Below are 22,523 nucleotides of genomic sequence, written 5' to 3'. Positions count from 1 at the left end.
TTTATGAAGAAAGGTAACTTACCCGTTTTGTTTTATGTTTGTTTGCTTTGTTTTGTTTTGTTTCGTCGCTGATAGGTTGTCATTTACGGCGTAAACTACCCGTACGCACTGCACGAAAAAGACGTAATAAGGGCCGAGGTTGTTGAAGATAAGTGCGTAAGATACGTCAGTCTCAGGGCATAAATAATCTTAGAACGAAGAACGTGCTGTACCACGCACGTTGCACAATACGAACTACGTTTTGGCGCGCAGTTCCGAACGCCATGCAGATACGCGTATGGCCAGGGCAGTCTTAGCTGCATTGCCATGAAATTGTGAGACAGAGCATGCAGTATCATCAGAGCTGTTGCAACTACGGATACAACATTACCAATCTTTCAGTAGAAGTCTTGAATAAAACTGAAACGCCTTCAAATATCAAGGAAGAAGGAGTGAAGGTGAGGCGCGCCATAACGCGGACTGCAAGAATAAATAGACATAAATATGAACGTAAATGGCTGATATCGTGAACGACAGGCGATACCGGGTCTGATATAATGTGATGATTCTGTCCGTTTGATCACGTGCCGCTCTTATCATCCATCGTTCACGGCCAGCTGATCCCACTAGTAACGTGGGCGGAACGCCCCTCTCACAACTGAAGAAGCGAGAAAAGTGGCATTGGCACAAAATCGTTATAATATCCCGGCCCAGTTCCTGCTTCGCTGCTGAGTGCCGTAATTACGAGATGTTCTAGATTATACGGAAAATTCAGTACATTCTGAAAACTAAACACAACAAATGCATCACAGAAATTAAAGTTATTGCATTCAATTTGGTAATCAGTCAAAGAATACACCATACTTCTGAACTTTCTACAACTACTCGCCTTCCCCTACGCCTTCTCCGCTCAAGTCATCACATGCTTTACACACTTCTTGTGCGTTTTAGCGGTACTCTATTTTTTGTTCACCTATGCTCAGACTGCGTCCATGACGTAGTATGAAGACGTTTGCAGTCGAGACTCTATGGCCCGTCTGAACTTGAAAGAACAGCGCACGTCGAATGACCGTTCTCACGGAACTTTCAGTTTTCCTAACCTCTTGAGTCGAGGCCTGTTTAGCAGCCATGTTCGTGCCGCGAAGAATTTCGAAACGCCATGGCGGCATGACAACGGGCTGTTACATAAATTTATGACAAGTTGCTGCTGTCATGCTAAACCGAGAGCGAGTCGATAAACCGAGGAGAGTGCAGAAAGCAAGCGCGCAAGTCCTGCCCTCTCTTCTCAACTTGCAAGCAGAATGAATTCATTCTCAACGTATTTTCAGCGCATAACTTCTCCATGACACGGGCCTTTCCTACGCCGCGCAATAATTGTATTGTATGGCCAAAGTGCGCTCCATGAGATATTCGCTTTATTCCGTGGCTAAATGCAGCTGGAACGAACTTCGGCTGGGAGTTTAAGCGCCCGAAGAACTATTTTCATGGATAACACGGGGACAGAACTTAGAAAAGCGATAAGAAAAAGCGGAAAACAAGGTGAAAAGCGAAGAAAACATGTCGGCACATTTCCTTGGGCGCTATAACGTAAAACTATTCTAAACTGTTCTATTCCAATTCTGCAACCAGCCCACCGCGATTGGTTAAAAACTTTTTTGGACCACCTCCCCTTCACCTGTTTGTCACGCGACGTCAAGAAAACCGCGATCGCTCCCCATCTGATATGACGTCTACACACTGATTATACATGATTTGACCGAACGAAACAAAAATAGTTATTTCTGATTCGACGCCTCTTTGCCATTAGCCCTCGGCTATTGGTCAAAAGTTTTCGGGCTGCACCCACTTCACCTGCTTCTCACGCGACGTCACAAAACCACAAAAGCTTACCGCGTCAAAGTGACGCGTACGCGTTAAAGGTGTATTAATATGCCGAACAAAACTGAATTTTCTTCTGAATAGCCGCAGGCTGCCCCGTTCCGAAAGGAATAAAAGAAGGCTGCCGCTGATCGCTCCGGCACTGCCTACTCGCCCCTGCCGGAGAGCATGGGTTCATTTGCGTGTAATAAAACTTTTTGCGTGGCCGTGTAACGCTTTCGAGAACTGTCGGCACGTTTACGACCTCGTTCTGCCAACTCTTCTTTGCTGAGGATCCGTTTTAGCGTCACTGTTAAGCTTCCGTTGCATGCCACCGCAAGCTAAGTAAGAGAAAGTGGACCAATCGCAGACGCCGGCACCACCCTCTTCATCCGGTTATTGATAGTCAGTGAAGTGGCTCGGCCTCATCGAATCCCTCTCCACTTAAGCATGCTCCTCACCTCTTGTGAGCCTATTAGATAAGGCAAGCCGCTCAGTGCAGGCAATGCTATTCGTTTTTCAAGCAAACAAAAGTGACCTCCTATGAACGAAGGGAGCATTGATTGGTTTGTTCAGACAACCTTGCGGGTGACCGCCCGATGCTTGCGTCGGCGGTAACGCAAATTTGACGTCAGGAGATTGGAATAAAAACATATTGGAATAGTTTTACGTTATACGGCCCCTCTTTGTCTCTTTGTCCTCGTGCGCATGTGATTTCTAAAGGTGCCGGTACCAACTTACCCAAGCTGGCATTCAAATGCTCCCGCAGAATCTCCTTTGTATATCTGCCTAACGGTTTCCTGAAACGCGACACGAACTACAGCATTCCCAGTAAAAAGGGGCCAATAAATAAATGTTATTCTGTGAGGCGGGTCCGAACATCGCTTGAGGAAACGAGAACAACCGTCGCCGAGCCCGGCAGCCGAGAATGTCGCTGAGCTCGACGGGCGGCGGTTCTCAGCGACACGCTGCGCTAAAAGATGAGCGCGCGCGTCGCCCACCGCGCAGCGGGTGCGTGCGACTCGACGGTGGACAACGCCGAAGGCTGGATTCTGAGCCCGAACTACCCGAGCGACTACGCAAACTTCGGCACGTGCAAGTTCACGGTGCGCAAGCTGGGCAGCGACGTGTGCACGCTGCGGCTGACGCTGGACGACTTCGAGCTCGAGGATAGCGCCGACTGTTTCAACGACTACCTGCTGCTGCCCGACGGACAGAAGCTGTGCGGCTCCCTGCCGCCGGACACTGTCAGTGAGTCCTGCTCTGCCTCCTTTAAACATTTCTAGAATAGTATTGGCTAAGAGAAAGCTCGGGGCCAACTCCGATTTCACTCTTCAAATACATGTAAAACGTAGAAATACTTTCACGGGACAACCACTGGAATGCCTTGAATAAAATGTGTTGTAGAATATTGTAGCTCAAGTGTAGAATTGGTGTCTGATCCCAGGCCTGCTATTGCGTTTGCAAACGTGAGATCCTGTGCTATAGTATCCTTCCACATTCTACGAATTCATGTTTATTACGACCTCAAGGTGCTCTCAGTAGCGTTTCTTTTCGCTTTTTTTTTCTTTACAATTTTTTTCTCTGCCCTCGCATGTTGTGCTTCCCATACGTTTCGTTTTCTCTCTGTACTTTCCTATTACATCACCTCTCACTCCCCTCTTTCCCCAGCGTAGGGTAGGAAACCAGATCTTCTCCTTTGGTCAGCCTTCCTGTCTTTCCCTGTTCTTCTCTCTCTCTCTTGTCTATGCGAATATATGTATTTATATGCCTTCTTTATAGATAATTCAGGGCACGCTTCTAATCTGGGCCGCTTGTTTGCAAAATACCACGTCGCAAGAGGCGACTGAAAGGGGTCGTTTCGACCGGCGGATGATTATCTTGGATGCCGCATCACCTCTCAATTCGCCTTCGTTGTTTCCTGCGTGGCGCCACTCGCAACGAATTTCGCTTTCCGGGCGCCCGCGGCGGGCAACGGAAATGGCTCACATTTCCGCAGTTCTCTGAAGAGAACTGTTCAACATAGTAATACAGAAACGGCTAGTCTGCTTTGTATCGAGTTTTGAACTAGATCGGGACGGCAGTCTGTAGGTTCGTTTGACGTCCTAAAAGGAAAAAGTACAAGGAAGTGATCGCGTGTGCTTATGTTCTTGTTGTCCAAGCCTTCGTCGTTCGTGTAAGAAACTCTGAATCTGCATAGCATCACTTATTTCTTTCTTGAGACACGCGCGGGCACCACATGGCGTACTGCCGCGCACTGTCGCGGCGTAGGCTTTACGACATGAGGCAACAAGCTATTTCATGTTGATGCTTTATCGCTGTACTTCTTCTGGACCTGCGGATGGATAGAAATTCTTCGTAATAAAGTCGCTCATTGCGAAACAGCAAAAACAACGAAGGCAAATAGTAAATTCTGGCCAGTTCTTGGCCAGCGAAGACTCCGAGGGCGAGTCTATGCAGTATTTGTTTATTTTCGCTAATAAAAGCTTCAATGTAGAAACTTTTGAAAACACACCGAAAGTTCTTTTAAGGATCTGCATAATACGAAAGTGCGAGCTCTTGCTAAAATCATAGTCGACCCGACCCCTTTCTGGTGTCAGGCTTCTTTGCATATTGTCGCTGAATGCGGTGAACGCTCCTCCGGGGTGGCCTTTGAAAAGGCTGAGATACGTTTATCCAATATACGTGAAGGTTACCAAATAGCCTTGCAAATAGCCTTGTCACTGCCGAATCAGCTGCCGCATAATAAGCTGATTTATCGTTCGCCCTGTTCTGTACGCTGAGCTAGTCGTGCACTGAATTCGAGCTTTCCACAAATTGGAAAGATGTCATTATTCTCTTTCACATGACAACCCTTCACGACGGTCTCCGCGCACGCAAATTATATTCACAGTTGAGCTCAGTGTTTTAGTGCTTGTCAAGTTTTACTCAGGGCGGGAACTTTCTTAAGAGCAAAATAAACACCAAACGAATCAAAGTTTCACATAGCAATTACCTACTAATAACAACGACACAGAACGACACAGTACCAAGCAGCATGATCATCCCTAAAAATTGTGTGCACCATTCTCATGTAATTCAAAGTTAGGTGCTTCCTACAAAAGTATCGGGCACGTCATATGGATGGAGCAAATAGCAAAAAGAGAAATGTGTGTGTGTTGGCAGGAGGGAAAAGGTAACCCGAGAAGTAATGTGATTCGCGAGCCTACGCAGGGGAACGGAAATATTAAGATGAAAAGAAAGAACTAAAGACAGACAGACAGACAGACAGACAGACAGACAGACAGACAGACAGACAGACAGACAGACAGACAGACAGACAGACAGACAGACAGACAGATAGATACAGATAGATACAGACAGACAGACAGATACAGATAGATACAGACAGATACAGATAGATACAGATAGATACAGATAGATACAGATAGATACAGATAGATAGATACAGATAGATACAGATAGATAGATACAGATAGACAGATACAGATAGACAGATAGATAGATACAGATAGATAGATAGATAGATACAGATAGATAGATAGACAGATAGACAGATAGATAGATAGATAGACAGATAGATAGATAGATAGATAGATAGATAGATAGACAGATAGATAGATAGATAGATAGATAGATAGATAGATAGATAGATAGATAGATAGACAGATAGATAGATAGAGATAGATATAGATAGATAGATAGATAGAGATAGATAGATAGAGATAGATAGATAGATATAGATAGATAGATATAGATAGATAGATAGATATAGATAGATAGATAGATATAGATAGATAGATAGATATAGATAGATAGATATAGATAGATATAGATAGATAGATAGATATAGATAGATAGATATAGATAGATAGATATAGATAGATAGATATAGATAGATAGATACAGATAGATACAGATAGATAGATAGATATAGATAGATAGATACAGATAGATACAGATAGATAGATAGATACAGATAGATAGATACAGATAGATAGATAGATAGATGTAACACCGGCTTGCAGCGTGATAGTTTTCAAGATAACCTACAAGGGAGTGCCAATTGCAACTTTCGCCACCGCACGCTTGTATTTTCGCTGTTGCAATAGCTAATTGTTATTTTACACCTGTTATCATACGAATGGATTCTGCGCGGAAACCTTCGCACCGGTTCGTCACTATGACGTCGTGTATTTCAAGGTCTTTTCTTGTATTGACGCCGGAAAGCTTATCAAGAGTTGCCACGTCGAGTCTTAAGTTCCTTTAGAATGTAATGTAGTCATTCCTTGGCGATAACCAATTAACTATATTAACTAGACCAGAATAGATGCTGTCGAAATCCATGACGTCATGACAAGCTGGTGCGGGAACTTCAAGGCGGCGTCGCCACTTTTCATGGTAACAGTGGCGGTTTTGATATTGTAGGATAGTATTTTACTCTTACAGCTCAATCTGATATTCTGCTTTGGTCTCCCTTTAACTGCTGATGTTCAAACACTGAATTTCACGAAGAAAATTATACATGATTTCAAGTTACATTAGGAAATGTGCTTGCGAGGGGTGCAATCAGTTGGTCACACAGTTGAAGGGGTGCCTTTTTCGAGTCCTTTAATCCGCCAAAAGCCTAGTACCAGTCTACAGTAACCTTAGTCAACCGAACCCTGTGTACTTCCCCGCTCTTGTACACTAGTTATGTGTCATGCGACGAACGGTGTCATTGTCTCAACTGAGACGTCTCAGCTTCGGTCGTGTTTCACTATGTCCAAGCAACGCGCGTGTTTAGTCAGCGACCAAAGACAGGTTCGAAATAGATGGCTGCTGCGACTCACAGTGGCACAGGAGGAGGAAGGAGGTTTTAGTGAAGAGATAGGAGGAGAGGTCCACCGGCAGAGCGTGTCTCCAGCCTGCTACTCCTCACCAGGGTAAGGACAGGGAGAGGTAGACGATACAATAGTACAACGACATACACAATACGCAGCAGTGGCACAGGTGGCAACAAAGCATGTGTTGAGGACCACAGGGATCACGAATGGACACTACTTCAAGGCTCTTCAGATGGGCATAATACTGCTTGCACCTCATTTTTGATGCAAATGTTAAGAAAATGCAACGATGACGTAATGGTATCGCTCATTCCTAGCAGTGTTCAGTGTGCAGCACAGAAGCCTTGCTTGCGCTGTACAAAGACGTATCGGCTTGAAATTGTCTCTGGTTTGACAGATTGCAGACATCCGGTGGAGCAGCAGTCTTTGCTCCGCAGCGTTGTAAGTGATTGCGAACGCGAGTGCGTGGTAGTTCGATCCTGGAGGTGAAGAACGCCTCTCGCTGTCCTCGCAGAGACGGTGAGCATATCGCGGCGCCACAACAGCTTCACGTTCATCTTCTCGAGCAATGAGGCCAAGAAGGCTCGGGGCTTCATGATCCGGGTGGAGCAAGTGCGTGACTCGTGCACCGACGACCTGCCCGACAGCCCGCTCTTCCCCACCGACTCGCAGCCGGAAGACTTTGCCCCGCTCGGCCGGCCGCAGCCGCAGTTCGGAAACGGTGAGAGCAGCGGCATGCGCGAGCATGTGATGTGAAACTCCCTCGACTAAGAAACAGCATCTTCCACGGGCGTTTACCGGTACGACAGCGGAAATAGAGCATGCCACAGAAGTGACGGCTAAAATTTTCGCAAGTAATAGGCTCACCAGCATAATGTCGGCAATAATTAACTCACGGCATCTGATGCAAAAATGAAATAGAAACGGCACGAAAAGGCGGTACAAATCTGGCAGAAGCACGCAGGTACTGCGCCAACTAATTACTGTGTGTATTTATTGTGCTTTCTATGATAGAACAAGAAAATGGTTAAAGGCTTATGTAATCAAGCACACGATCCTACATCAATGTAATTGTTCGTCAACGCTGCGTTGTGCTTCTTTCTGCCTTATGCCGCTTTTTTTTTTTCTGAGCTCTCGATTCTTGCAAATAACGTCGCCTTCGTGATGTTTGCTTGCCCATTTTTTCTCGTCTGCGCACTCGCGGCACCTTTGCAGCGTCTGCTTGCAGCTTTCAGCGATCACACTGACTACTGTTTAGTGGAGGGTGCACTGCAAAGTCTTTCAACATTTTTTCTTATTTCTTTCTGTAATCCCATCAATGACACCGGATAAACCAACAAAACGTCCCTTATATTTTAACGAAAATGCTATCAACCCTTGCAGAGGAGTACCGCGTGGCGTCTCTGGCGAGCATTTCTCGACCACATATCTCTGTTTCAACGCATCAGAGACACAAGAACACAAGCAAACGCCCGTTGCACAATTATATAATAAATGACTGGCTTTATGCGTTTTTTTTTACACTCAGATGTCAGCTGAAAAAGTTATGTTCTGTAATCGACATGCTCAAATTGTAGGAGGATATTTCAGAAAACCAAATGGGAATAATCTTGCATGCCCAAAATGCCCAGATCTATTTGCTTTTGTCTTTATAGCCTTTCTGGTGTGACCAAGAACTACAATATCAACAAGAAATAACACTTGAGACCGAATTATTGGTCGTGTTGATGCCCGTGTCTTAAAAGGTAAAAAATATCAATCCGTCTCGCTGTCTATTGCAATCGCGCCACTGATTCGTGGCGTGATCGCAAAGTCAAAATATGCGACCAATGAAAACGTGATTTCATAGGACTTTGCTGCTTTTACAGTGACCTTCGTCAACCCGAGTAAGCAAGCCACCATTTCATGGAAAATGCAGCGATACAATGGCACTCAAAATAAGTTCATAAAGGCGGTTTGTATGTCACCGTAAGATAAAGAGAGAGTAGAAAGAGGAGAGACAGGGAGGTTAAACAGAAGGTAAGATCTGGTTTGCCACCCTACATGAGGGCGGGGGAGGTAGAAAGATAAGAAGGAAGTAGAGAGACAGGGAGCATAGACACGCGTTCACAGCCGGTCTGTCACAGACTGTCACAGCACGGGATCGCGTGCGGCACAACTAATATCAGCTCAAAGACCTGATGTTTCTAATCAGCCACACAAAGAAAGAAGGCTTGGAGAAAAGCGTGCTTTAATAGAATCCATATTATGTCATGCCTATGTACGTGTTGGTTGGTCTGTTGCAAATGATGTATCCAGTGTGTTTCAAGTTGTCGTGTTACACCAAATGTTTTCTGTTACATCACTGACCCAACGGCCACGGGTCCTTTACGCTGTCGTGACGACAGCATTTCATCGGTGGGTGGATTACAAAGACGTCCACAGGTACACCCATGCACCCTAAAGAACCCCAGGTTGTCTGTAGAGTAATCCGCACGCAGCCCGTCTGTGAGCGCTCGTTCGGTGCCTTCGGTGGCCTTGAAGGGTACATATCACTCGATGTGCTGAAGATGCAAACCTCTTTCTGTCTCTACTGTGACTGCACCGCCGTGTTCTTTCTTGAAGCTGTTCGCTCAAAATGTGTATGAGTCCTGCAGCATAACACCAGAGATGTCGAAAGAATGCGTAGTAACCCTGCGGGTATACGCCTCGAGGGAGCGCTCCTCACGCGCCACGGGCGCCCCCAGCAGGTGGGTGCGATCGGGACGTGCTGGGCTACACGCACGTGCTGTCGTCGCCCGGCTACCCGTACGGCTACCCTCCGAACCAGTACTGCCTGTACCGGGTGTGGCGCGCCGACAGCTCCGTCTGCCAGCTTGAACTCGACGTGCGGGACTTCGAGCTGAACCAGCGCGACTGCTTCAGGGACTATCTCGACCTGCCGGACGGGACGCAGTTCTGCGGCCAAGTGTCGGGAACCAGTGAGAGCGCCATCCAAAGTGCTATGATGCAGTGTGCCAGATTGCATGCGTGCAGCAGAAAGTGTATAGGTTGTGCACATGACCAGGGGGCTGGCTAGCCCGTTCCTGCATATCCTAAGGCAAGGAGGCAGCGTCGGGCAGCGAAATGTGGACAGGAGATCTTGGCGCAGGGCCTGCGGAAACAGCTAGCAGTGACATGAATCGAAACGCTGCGCTTCTTTATGGTGCCGACAGACAGAGGCCTGATGGCCCCTTTTATGTGGCCAGTGAGTCTCGTCAATATTTGTCAGCCCGCGCATAAGGCATTTGTGTTCGTCACTATAGCCAAGACGGCGCATCCTCAATATTGCCACCAATAACGTCTTGTCGTAAAATTAACCTCAGACCACAAATCTTAGCTGTATTGCAGTAAGAAACCACACATGCCCAGGGAAGCTCCGCGTTGCCGAGTTAATTGTTACAGAGCTCATGTAGCCGACCTACTCGGATATATGCTTGTAGCTTTCAGCTAGGCGTTCGTAGGTTAATATTGTCAGAGTCAAACTACACTAACATTCACGTTTTTAGTTCTCTTACAAAGTAAGCATACATTCTCTGAAAAACAAGCCACACTGCAAAATGCGGACAGGACAATAGCAATGCAAGATGCAGGAGCCTCAAATATAGTAAAGTGAGGGAAAGCAAGGAACCAAATGGGGAGTAGCCGGGAACAAAATAAGAACAATGTAACTGTGTCAGCTAAGTTGCCGTCTATACGAAGGAAGACGTACCAGATTGAACTTTGCATAGATAATTTTCTAACTGAACACTTCATTCAATGCGTTTTCAGTGCGATATGAGCTGGTAAATCTAATAGATATAGCGTGTAGAATGGCAATCTTCGTCTCATGAAAAAGAAATCGGCCAGTACAAAATGACATCGACGCTGTGCAAGTACACAAAGGGCAAGTACACGCAAGTTAATTAAAGTAATGCACTTCGCCTCGCGTTGCCCTTTTCGTGGTTCCCTATATTAGCCAAGATCCGCTGTCCACAGCTGCTCCGGCACACCTTTAAGCAAGTAACGCCGACCAGCGCGAAATATCGAGAGTTAACAACGCTGAGAGCCTTATTCCGTCGCATAATGATCTTTAAGGCAATGCCAAATGCTGCTAGAAGGAAACTTATTGCAGTGCTATTTAGTTAACATGCTTCCGTCGTAACTAAAAAGGGACAAATAAGCAAGAGTGTTTGGCAGAAAAAATACTAGAACGCCACTCTACCTCCACGTTCTCTTGCTGGCTCTTCAGCACAACTGGACTGAACTCTTTCGTGAACTTACGTAAAGGCAAGGGGTTGTGGGAGGAGAAAAGGCACGAAGAGGAAAACGATAGCGAAAACTGGCGGTATCGTTTGGAGGATAGACAGTCGAAATACTCGCACGTAAGTGCACAGGACTTGCTTGCGAAGTGTAGCTGAAGGAGCTTTATCTGCAGTAGGTGTAGCCAGGGAAGTGACAGAATTTGAACGCCTTGCGATGTGCGCGCCAACCTCCTTTTCCACTGCTGCCCTCCAGAGCTGCTGGAATTCGCCCCTGGCTCGGAGACGCTGAGGCTCAAGTTCGTCAGCGACGCGTACGGCTCTGGCAAGGGCTTCAACATATTCTTGCGGCAGAGGCCCAACTCCTGCAGGGGACAGGGACAGGTACCATTCGGTGCGTGTGGCGCGAGCCCCAGCTCCCGCGCGATGTGCAAGGGAAAAGTCTTTCTCAGAGCGCCATATTCGCGACGCTTTCGGGGCATCCGTGGCGCCAGGTCACAGGACCTCGCGTCTATTCTTCATGGGTCGCCACGGGTGTTCCGTTCGTCGCGGGCTGGTGGTCTGAGCCACCACACGAAGTGAATAACCGCGGCCGAAGCCAGCATGGCCGAAAATAACATGCATGAAAGCGTTCACGACAGTCTCGGGCGCTGGACTCGAGCAAACACCTTCCTGCACCACCGCGAAGGACATCTGTGCAGCTTTGAAGCCGCTCGGCCCCTCCACGTGCCACTCCCCGCCGCACACGTCCTTCCTCCCGACCCCAGCGTTCCTATGCGTCCACTGCAACGTCGCTCCTGCGGCTGACGCTACAGCGTCGGAGTATGCACCCGGTGAGGTCATGTCTGTTGCCGTAGGTGCCCTGCTATTCTGTATCCCATGCTGGTCAACGGAGTGTCCCGCATGAGCTTTAACTTGCACGCTGAACTCCCCGCCTTAATTGTAATCACACACGTTCACTGCTTTCACTGCGGCCGCACCCATTCACATCATTCATCGCAGTTTAGCAAGTGTTGTTGATGGGCTAGTACGTTGTTCATCTCCATAGAGGTCTTTCTATCCAGGTTACTGGAAACAAGACGAATAAAGGAGACGACAGGACGCAACACCAAGTGCGAAACGAAGCCTTCGGTTTCCCTTGCTGAACAGCGCAATAATTTCCTAAGAGAAACTCGTGCATTGATAAAAAGAAAAAGAAAATAATCGAATTTTGTTTTCCGTCTTGTTCTGTCCTCTATATCCGTTCCGTTTCCAGCAACCTGAGTAGCGTAACTTACTCGGATACCCCAGTTCCCCTAAACTTTATCAGTATAAAAGCTTGTTGCTATGAGTATTATAACTTCGGCGACATCAGTGTGCCGTTGGACGGTAGCAGTAATTCTTAATCATGCAGTTAGGCACGCTTAGCCTATATTAAGCTAGGTCATTTTAGCAGCACACTTATTAGCCAATCTGAACGTATCTAAAATTCTATCGATTATTTCGTAACCGTGCGTATCTTCAGTACATTATCATAGGATACGAGGCCGGAACAATGTGACGACTTCCTTCCAGTAATATTACCTTGTCGCGCTTCGTCAGTTGCTCTAACGGCTCTCCACCCACGTTATCACCGAATTCTGGTGGTTGTGAACGGTGGATGATAAGAAATGAATAGAATCGAGTAAAAGAAATTGCTGCGTTCAAGCGGACCACTATTCGTATCTCGTGTCAAGCCAGAAGAGCGCAAGCAGATGCCTCTTACTTCACTAGATGAGGTGGTAGCTCCTTGTTATCTGTCAGCCGCCGTGGTTGCTGAGTGGCTATGGTGTTGGACTGCTGAGCACGAGGTCGCGGGATCGAATCCCGGCCTCGGCGGCCGCATTTCTCTGGCGGCGAAATGCGAAAGCACCCGTGTACTTAGATTTAGGCGCCCGTTAAAGAACCCCAGGTGGTCGAAATTTCCGGAGTCCTCCACTACGGCGTGCCTCATAATCAGAAAGTGGTTTTGGCACGTAAACCCCCATAATTTTTTTTTTTATCGGTCGTTCTTCAAGCGGTGCATTCTTTGTTTATCTTTGTCACATACGTGTCTGTGATTCCAGCGCTATGCTAAAACCACACAACATTTCGTATCCTCACTGTCCCTCCTCTTTTTTTTTTAAACTGAATGACCGCAGAATGTGTCACAGCGACCTCTGTTACGCAACATCCGTGATATATATGCTCGTTCGCACATCGGTGTCATCTTCTGATTGTGCTGAGTACTTTTGCTCGGAGGCAAGAAGGCAGGTATCTCAAAATGAAAACCGACACAGAATTGCCTAACGGGGTTATGCAAGTCCCCTGTTGGCAATTTCGTGGCGTCCCGGTCCTTTGTAATATTTTGCTGCCTCTATTGCACACAGGATGCTAGTTAGCCCATCAATAGCTGCATTTGCGTGAATACGGCAGTGGTGCATCTCATTTCCTGCACAGCGCATACACGTAAACGGCGGTAACATGCTAGGAAGGCGAATCGCATATATGGCATCAGGCGACGGTTGACAGAGATGGCGTAAGCTCTCTCACGCGGTGATACAGCGTGCCACATTGAGGGCTGGTGGAATTTATTCCACTAATCACCAAAACACACTCGCCGGAAACAGGTTCTGGCTTGCTTTGTACGAAGGGTGATGCGTCATAACAAACCCTCTCGCATAGCTACGCACTGCTTGGCACTTTGAGTGAAACTACATTTAATGCTAAGCATTATTTGCCTCATTGAAGACACATTTGCAATAGGTACGTCTCTGTCTCGTCCCGTTTCGGACACCTGTAATAACGAAATGCGCGGCCTGCGTTGGGATTGAATGCCCGACTTGCAGCACTGCAGCCCGATGCTCAAACCATTAGGTCACGATCGCACGCATACTTGTCTCGTGCCCCAGCCGACTAGCTCTTTGAGACGTGTGGCGCGCGCGTCACGTACCAGTTTCTCGCATTCTTCCCTCATGGCAGCTCGCGCATTGAGACGTTGTCTTATACCGCCCCCCCCCCCCCCCCCCCCCGTTTTCGGTATCGACCCACGCTTCCCAGTCTTCTCCTCGAAACGCGTAGAAACCGCGCAACCTTGTACCGCCTTCATGATCCCGGAGTAAAAATGCGATCGTCATTTTAACATAAACGACATGACACAGACATAGGTATGCACGATTGTGTAACACTTAATCGCAAATCACATCACAATCCGTGTTTCTCTCCCTTACGTCCGTGCAGCACCTACGCAGAACGCAACAATCGGAATGTCATAAAAAATTCGCGTAGAACGTCCGCAGTAGGAACCATGCCGTTGCCGTCATACCATCGAAGTCACCATAGTCGTCGTCTGTCACCGTTGTCGTCTTCGTCTTGCTGCTGTCATCACAGGCCCGTGTACGCTCGCGTCACGCACACAACTACTCAATTTATACAAACAGGCTGGTCCACCTGGCAGCGCTTTGCGGAACCCCAAACAATGTTGGATAGCCAGCTACCTTCTAAATGTACCGCAAAACATCGATTCCCGCAGCGCGGGCGATCTGTACAATTTGTAAATTTTCTTTTATTTATTTAGGTAATTTATCAAATGCTTTCACATGCCGCAAAAAAAAAGCAATGTTATTCAGCTTTTACTCTGCACTTGAGGCGTCGTAAAAAGTGGTAAAGTTCTAGCACTGCTATACACTCCTGAAGGGAAAGTCAAACGAAGGCTGATGTTGCCGATTTGTAATGATCAATACAAACCACAAGAGGGTAAAACTTCTGCTTGCGTGTGTTTTTATTGCGATAGCAATTATATGGACCCTCCAGGCGCGTTTCTGCCATTGCCGTCGCCGTGATGTTCCGAATAAATCTTAAGGGCGATAACCCAGTCGCCACGCGTCGTACGCTTTATTTGCGAGTGAAAGCGTGTGAGGGGAGTCGACGATCGCCGCTCAATGTCGCCCGCGCGAAAGGGAAGAAAGCGTGGAGGAAGCGCACCATCTTCCGTCGCGCGCGAGACACCGGGGGGAGGGAAGGGTGGGAACGACGTTCTACCTTGGCTGCAACTGCGCATGTAGCGGCTGCGTGCGGTCGCGCAGCCATATCTTGAGAACGATTTGCGTTGCGGACAGTCTAGGTGCTTCGGCGGCTCGTAGCTTTGTGCGTGCTGTGTGGTCTCGGCGCTCAGTTTGCGTTGAAGCGATAGACAGCACGAAGGTCACTTAACTCGCAGTTGCTGCCACGTTTCCTCACGCCAGCGTTTTGACAGCGAGTGTCCGCGGTCATCGAGTGTGGTGTGTTCAAGTTTGCTGAACGCGCTTACACCATGCTTGTCAATATTTAGCTAGCGAATGTTTACAAGTTCATAGGCCCAATAAAAGTACTATCCTTATTTCGCATGCCTGTCTGCTAATTTGCTATCGCAATCGATGCTTCGTATTTCAGGCGAAACTGCGACTTTTTCATCAATAACTCACTAGTGAAACAAGGAGCTTTTTCCTGTGTATGGAATGTCAAAGTAACTGTGTGTCAAAGTAACTGCATTGTACTAAAAGGCGTGCTGCAAAGTTATCTTCATAACCAACACATGCCATGGCACGCTGCTAGAGTATAAAATGATCAGCTTAGCCTCGCTTGCGTCGAAAATTAAAGAAAGACAGATATAGCACGCGTAGCCTTCTTCCCTTATTCGTCATTCAGGAAAATTTTGCCCTATTACTACAGACGGCCAGAAGTAACCAGTGTAACAGTGGAGTCGTAACACGTGTAGGGGCCAAACTTTTAAACATGTATCACTTCCAGAGACTACATGTAGGATCTTCCCAAATTGCTTGCTCTTTTCTTCTTGGACAAAATTGAGCTATAAAAATTGCTCCCTCAGGGGAGTTGCTGGTTACTTTGTGAATCGAAGCACTGGAACGATGCCTCACGCGTATTATTAAAGAGAAAGGAGACTGTGATTATAGGAAAGGTGTAGAGATTGGCCGGAAGAGGATACCTCTGGTATGCTACCCCTCGCCGGGGTAAAAGTTTTGGGAGGTACAGGGAAAGGAAGATGAAAAATTGAGGCAGCGATACAATACTACAATATAGGTTGAGTTGTTTCTGCAATGTATAGTATGTATAATGTATGCAGTTCGTATGCGAGCACAGCATGCGTTCACGCGATCCCATGACACGATATGAGCACCTTAGCATTCGCAAGTTATGCAGCGCCCTTATGGGCAAATGTGCACACACAGATGTGCACAAAGGTGACTTGTGTAAGAAGTAGGGGTGTGCGAATATTCGAAACTTTTGAATAACGAATCGAATAGGGTCCTATTCGATTCGGTCTTCGAATCAAATAGTCACTATTCGTGAGTTCGAATATTTTTCGAATACTTTTCGAATATTTCAAAAAGTCAACTACGCCTACTTAATCATAAAATTGGAGCAAATGTATGGTAAACTTTCACCCCCGCGGGCATAGTATATGCATAAAACGTTAGAACTTGTGTAGTGGAGCAGGCTACGCTGCTTAGGTAGACATACATTAAAGGCTATACACCGATCAGTAGCACTCTCTGAAGACTCATGTGCGTACAAAAAAAGTACTTGTTTGCTCCTAACGCTTCATTTGTGTTTTAATTCGTGAACATTCTTTGGTGAGTAATCCAGCAAAATCTCAACCACGAAAAGTGTAACGCCTTGTATCTGCTCAAAAATGCGTAATTTGCGAAGTTAAGACATTGAATCGTTATAATAGCGTAAATGTAGATTGATAGCTTTATAAGCGATAAGGAACAATTGAAAAAAAATTGCTGTTTTGCCCGAAAGGCGAAGCATCGATTGTGATAGCAAATTAGCAAACAACGATACGAAGTAAGGCTAGTACTTTTATTGGTCGTATCAACTTGTAAGCATTCGCTCGCTAACTAAATTAACAAGCATGGTGTCAGCGCGCACAGGCCAACATGAACACATTACACTCGATGAGCGCGGACGCTCGCTGTAAAAACGCTGTCGTGAGGGAACGCGGCAGCAACTGCGAGCGAAGTGACCTCCGTGATGTACATCGCCTCAACGCGAACTGAGTGCCGAGAACACACAGCACGCACAAAGCTACAAGCCACTGACGCACGTATACTCGCGGACAACTTTCTTTGGCTATGAAGGGAAAGCTACAGAGGCAAAGCGCGTACAAGTGCGAACGCTTCTGAAAAGAGTCCCGCGTTTTCATCCACGTTAGCTTAAGCTGGGGAAGCGAAAACATAAGCACCTTATTAGGAGCAGTTAAATAAGAGAAAACACACCACTGAATGTAAAAGTTTACTTATTTTGCGGCTTTTCCCTTCCGCGTCTTGTCAATCGCGAAACCGTGGCACGTGGAAGCTGGGTAGATTCAGCGCCGCTTCCGAGCAACCAAAAGCACTGTCAAACGCTGACGGACTACTTGGCACGGTAACACATCTACAGAAGCTCCACCCCGTAGCTTTCCCTTCACAGCCACAGAAGGTTTGCCGTGAATATAGACTTCGCCCCCAACGCAGATCGCTCTCAAGGTACGGCTGCGCGACCGCGCGCAGCCGCCACATGCGCAGTTGCAGCCGGAGTAGAACGCCACCCCACCCCCTCCCCGGTGCCTCGCAACGTTGGGTGCCCCGCGCGCGGCGACGGAAGACGGCGCTCTTCCTCCCCGCTGTCTTCCCTTTCGCACGAGCAAGATGGAGCCGCGATCGTCGGCTCCCCTCGCACGCTTTCACTCGCACGTACAGCGCAGGGCGCGCGGCGACGGGGTTATCGCCCTTGCACTGTATACGGAACCTCACGGCGACGGCGATGGCAGAAATGCGCCTGGAGTGTCCGTGTAATTGCTATCGCAATGAAAAATTTATCAAAGAGAATTTTGTTTGGAAAATCGTGTCCGTAACACGAAAAGCGTGACACCTTACCCATAGGGCTCCATACAAAATGCATGGGGACGCCCATTGTAGGGGTGGGCCACCTCGAAATTTCGGGGTGGGCCAACTTAAATTTGGGGGTGGGTGAAGCTTCATTTGGGGGTGCGCCGAGTTTATATTTGGGGACGGGCCACTTTAAATTTGGGAAACAAGATCAAAAGCTAAGTAACAGCCGAGCCAATGAATCCTTACGCATTTGTGGACAATTACCTAAATTTCTGTATATTTTTTAATAAACAAAGCTTCGTAACGTACTATGTAGTGACAAAAACTTGCGGTTTTTAAGAATACTAGGATGTGAACAACGTTTTATAATTACTGCGATAACGGCTGTTCATTCTTCGTAAGCTACTCCAAAACTATTTGACATTCGATTCGATTCGTTGCTGGCAATATTCGATTCGTATTCGATTCGGTCTCAAAAATCACTATTCGTACACCCCTTCCTAGTAAGAAGTGACGTAAAGCGTGGCAGCTTGTGGAGCCGGTTCGTAAATGCGAGAGAATGCTTGCACACAAGCACAGAAGTCATTTTGCTTGCTCGCTCGCTGGTTGTTTCCTGTTGCAGTTGCATTATTCTGCAGCGGAAATGCACCGTTATCCGCACGGCCGCTTGCTTTTGATGGCTCCGCAACCTAAGCGGGCAAAGCGCATGTGCCTTTGACTGACGTGTCCCGCTTTTTGCAAAGAATGCACGGCCATGAGCAAGCGAAAAAAACGCAAGCGTTTGCGTACAAGTTGTACGTCACGACAGCTTGAGAGTCTGGAATGGCGGAGAAGCAACAGAGGTCGACAGGGGGACAAGGGCTCACGCTCGGTGTGCGTTGTTTTTTGTGACCCAAGACCCGTAATCACAAAAAACCTCTTAAGGCTAAAATTGCTCGTAAGAGCAAATGCCAGTCAACGCTTTACATACTGTTAACGAAGGCCACCGGCCAATGGCAAATAGCGCTTGCGAATGTAGAGCTTTGTGAATACGGGCTGTCTTCCTTGAATATTGATGCTTCTCTATACGTATGTACGGGCGCTATAACGTAAAACTCTTCCAAACTTTTCTATTCCGATTCTGCTATCAGCACTCCGCGATTGGTCAAAAACTTTTTTGGACCACCTCCACTTCACCTGTCTGTCACGCGACGTCACAAAAACAGCGATACCTCCCCATATGGCGTGTACAGATTGATTATGCATGATTTGACCGGAAAAAAAATAGTTATTCCTGATTCGACGTCTTTTCGCCATTAGCCCTCGGCTATTGGTCAAAGGTTTTCGGGCTGCACCCACTTTACCTGCCTGTCACGCGACGACACAAAACCGCGAAAGCTCACCGCCTCAAAGTGACGTGTACGCATTAAAGATGCATTAATATGCCGAACAAAACTGAATTTTCTTCTGAATAGCCGCAGGCTGCCCCGTTCCGAAAGGAATACAAGATGGCTGCCGCCGATCGCTCAGGTGCTGGCTACTCGCACCTGCCGGAGAGCATGGGTTTATTTGCGTGTAATAAAACTTCTTTTGTAGCCGTGTAACGTTTTCGAGCACTTTCGGCACGTTTACGACCTCATTCTGCCAACTCTTCTTTGCTTTGGATACGTTTTAGCGTCATTCTTAAGCTTCCGTTGCATGCCACCGCGATTTTTGACCAGCCACCGCAAGCTAAGTAAGGGCAAGCAGACCAATCGCAGACGCCGGCACAACCCTCTTCATCCAGGTATCAATTTTAAGTGCACTGGCTCGGCCCCATCTAGTCCCTCTCCACTTAAGCGTGCTCCTCGCCTCTTGTCAACCAATTAGATAAGACAAGCCGCTCAGTGTAGGCAATGTTATTCGTTTCTCACGCAAACAAAAGTGACCGCCTGTAAACGAGGAGAGCGCTTGATTGGTCCGTTCAGAAAACCCTGCGGGTGACAGCCCGGTGCTTGCGTTGGTTCTTACGCAAACGTGACGTCAGGAGATTGGAATAAAAACATATTGGAATAGTTTTACGTTATAGGGCCCTACGTTTCATTTGACCACTTGGTTGTTTCTTGGCTGTTTACACCTTCAAGCTGTCATGAACTAATTATTGCTACGTCGAGTGCATTGTATTCTGTACATGTGTACAAATATTCAAACGGGGAATGCGCGCATGCTGTGCGCGTGAAAGCATGCGATGAAGATAATTTGGGGAGCACGCTCATGTTTGCTTAATGACAGTGGAGAAATCCGGCTCAAGAACAGGTTTGGAGCAGGAAAGACGCTTGCAAGTCGCAGTCTCACTGCTCCAACGGCTTGCACATTAAAGTATACTTGGCGCATTCATTGTATTATGTACAGGTTTGTACGGTCTCAATTTTGTTTTTTCGCTCCCAGAATGTTTCTATTTTCTGTACCCAGAGTGAGGCCGGACGGGTACAGCAAATGGTTGTGTGGCGGAAAGCCGCGTTTATTGCGCAAACAGCCATTGACGCATTAAAAACACCCCTATTATTTTACCCCTTTCGTGCTTTGTAAAGCATTGGGGCGGGGAGAGGGAACTGTGCTCACTGCTTGAAGTAGCCTTGATGCACGTAAATTAGTGTTGGCGGCGGCATGTTCATGATTCGCAGCTCGGCAGCAAGCCTGTAAAACAATGTACGACGAGCTCGTGAGATGACGGCAGGTATATAGCAGCGATATACGTATACATACCGATGACGCCTTGAATACACAAAGATGAGCTATTTCTTTTCTTTCTTTCTATTACTCCAGCATTGTGCATCAAACGCGCGCTGTTCAGACCATCAATCCCTAAAGATTCATTTTGAGAAGCTCTTCCTGTCGTTGCGATTTAGCTCCTCGAAAAAGGCGCTTCACCACTTCGCTTAGCCAATAGCAGCCGCATCGCACTGTACCATATTTATTTCTTGCTGCTGATCAGTTTACCGTTTTTAAAGATTACAGCGTGTTCGTTGATGGCTAGTTTATGTTGTTGTTGTTTATTAAATGATGAGATCATGAAAAAATAGGCCACTGCAGGTCCGGCTATATCAATCATCAAACATAAACTCCAGCGACTTAGGAATGTCTGTGTTTCGGCACGTTTTTGGTTCTCTCCTCGTATGACCATCTACTTTGAAGGCTTTGAAAGCCGAGAAAGACACTGGCCGAAACCGGACGACAGCTCTGGAAGCCGTTTCAAGGAAATTTTATACGTGTTTTGAGCAGCGAAACCTCGAGGCTACGCGTCACAAGTAGCCCAAATGAAAGTGAATGGGAACTTCACGATCCAAGATGTGACATTCTTTTCTCCGCCAACGGTCTCACACGTTTTCAACAGCCCTCGCACGAGACTTTCCGAAGCTAAACACGAAAAAATAAAGAAAGGAAAAACTGGGGCACGTCGTACGTGCATCCCTCGGTCTTTCCTCTAATCGCTTATTTTTATTTATTATTATTATTTTATTACCTCTTATTTATTTACTCAATAAAATACGATGAAATGAGCGAGATTAAGTAAATATTTTACTTATAATTTATTTATTTATTTATTTTATTTATTTTAGAAGTCGTGGGCCGCTGTCAACATATCGGTATACAGGGTATTTCTATGTTTCACGTTTCAACTTCTGGGGCCCGTATTCACTGATACGTAAGAGCGCTTCGCGATTGGCCAGCGTTCGGGCGCCCACCAATCGTGGTTACGACCGACTTGATGACGAGGCGATCGACGCGGCAATCGCGGCGCGCACTTGCGCAACAGCATTTTTCTGGATACGGGCCCTGCGCCGCCGGGCACCGAATAAAACGCCATTGGTGCCAACCTTGAGCTGGTTCCCTGCGGCAGGCGTGTGCGACCAGAGGCTGGCGGCAGTGTCGTCCCTGGTCCGCTCTCCTGGCTACCCACGCGGCTACCCGGCCAACCTGCGCTGCCGCTACACGGTGCTTCGGCTCAACCGCAATGTGTGCCGGCTTCAGGTGCTCTTCAGGCGCTTCAGCCTCGAGAACAGCTTCGGCTGCAGGAAGGACTACCTCGAGATGCCCGACAGGAGTAGGATCTGCGGACGTTACGCTGGCAGCCGTGAGTACGCCTCTCCCAAAACGCCCACTCTAAGTGTATACGTTTAGCCTGAGTGCTGTGGCCCGTCGAGACAACCGGTCCTCCAGCACTTCCCACGCTGTTAGAGGGGAAAAGTCCGGCATATTTTTTTATTTATTCATTTTATGTTGAAATACTGCACAGGAAAATGATGCTAACCATTGAATATACGCACAATAGAAAAAAAAATCCAGGCAAAACAAACAGAAACAGTTTTTACACAATCTATTAATGCGGACAAGCAGACTACAACAACAGCGAGATAAAAAAAAGTCAGTGAGCAACACGATATATACTTGTGGCAAACGGCTTATCCCACGAGTTCAGTAAACAATTCTATCGTGGGCTGGACAACAATAAGTTCATCCAAGGAATTCCAGTCTCGAACTGCTTGTGGGAAGAGAGAGAAGCGAAATACGTTATTATTACAGCAAAATTCTTATACGGCGAACTTGTGGCACGTTTGTCTGGAAGAGTTGTACCGAGTGAATGAGCTGGGATTTAGCTTGAAACTATCGGGTAACAATAAATGCAAGAATTCCAACCTGTGCACTTTGGCTCGGCTAGACAAAGTTGCGAGGCCAGCGAATTTCAGCAGTTCGGTTGAGGAATCTGTGCG

At 47.2% G+C, this 22,523-nt stretch overlaps 1 protein-coding gene across 3 annotated transcripts in view; it reads left to right on the top strand.

Annotated features, from left to right (window-relative positions):
• LOC126546891 (cubilin-like) overlaps positions 1–22,523 on the top strand; it is a 52,741-nt gene that overhangs the window by 7,974 nt on the left and 22,244 nt on the right. The window contains exons 3-7 of one of the 3 annotated variants that reach the window (XM_055062902.2): positions 2,845–3,087; positions 7,177–7,383; positions 9,392–9,622; positions 11,178–11,315; positions 21,653–21,886. In XM_055062902.2, the coding sequence (XP_054918877.1) occupies positions 2,845–3,087; positions 7,177–7,383; positions 9,392–9,622; positions 11,178–11,315; positions 21,653–21,886 (1,053 nt within the window). Of the gene's footprint in view, positions 1–2,844; positions 3,088–7,176; positions 7,384–9,388; positions 9,623–11,177; positions 11,316–21,652; positions 21,887–22,523 lie in introns of all 3 variants that reach the window. The other 2 variants (XM_055062901.2, XM_055062903.2) reach the window with 2 other exon arrangements.

This window comes from Dermacentor andersoni, chromosome 1 (assembly GCF_023375885.2).
Source record: "Dermacentor andersoni chromosome 1, qqDerAnde1_hic_scaffold, whole genome shotgun sequence".
Lineage (NCBI taxonomy): Eukaryota > Metazoa > Arthropoda > Arachnida > Ixodida > Ixodidae > Dermacentor > Dermacentor andersoni.
The sequence above is the reverse complement of the archived record's forward strand: the minus strand, read 5'-3'. Positions and strand labels throughout refer to the sequence as shown.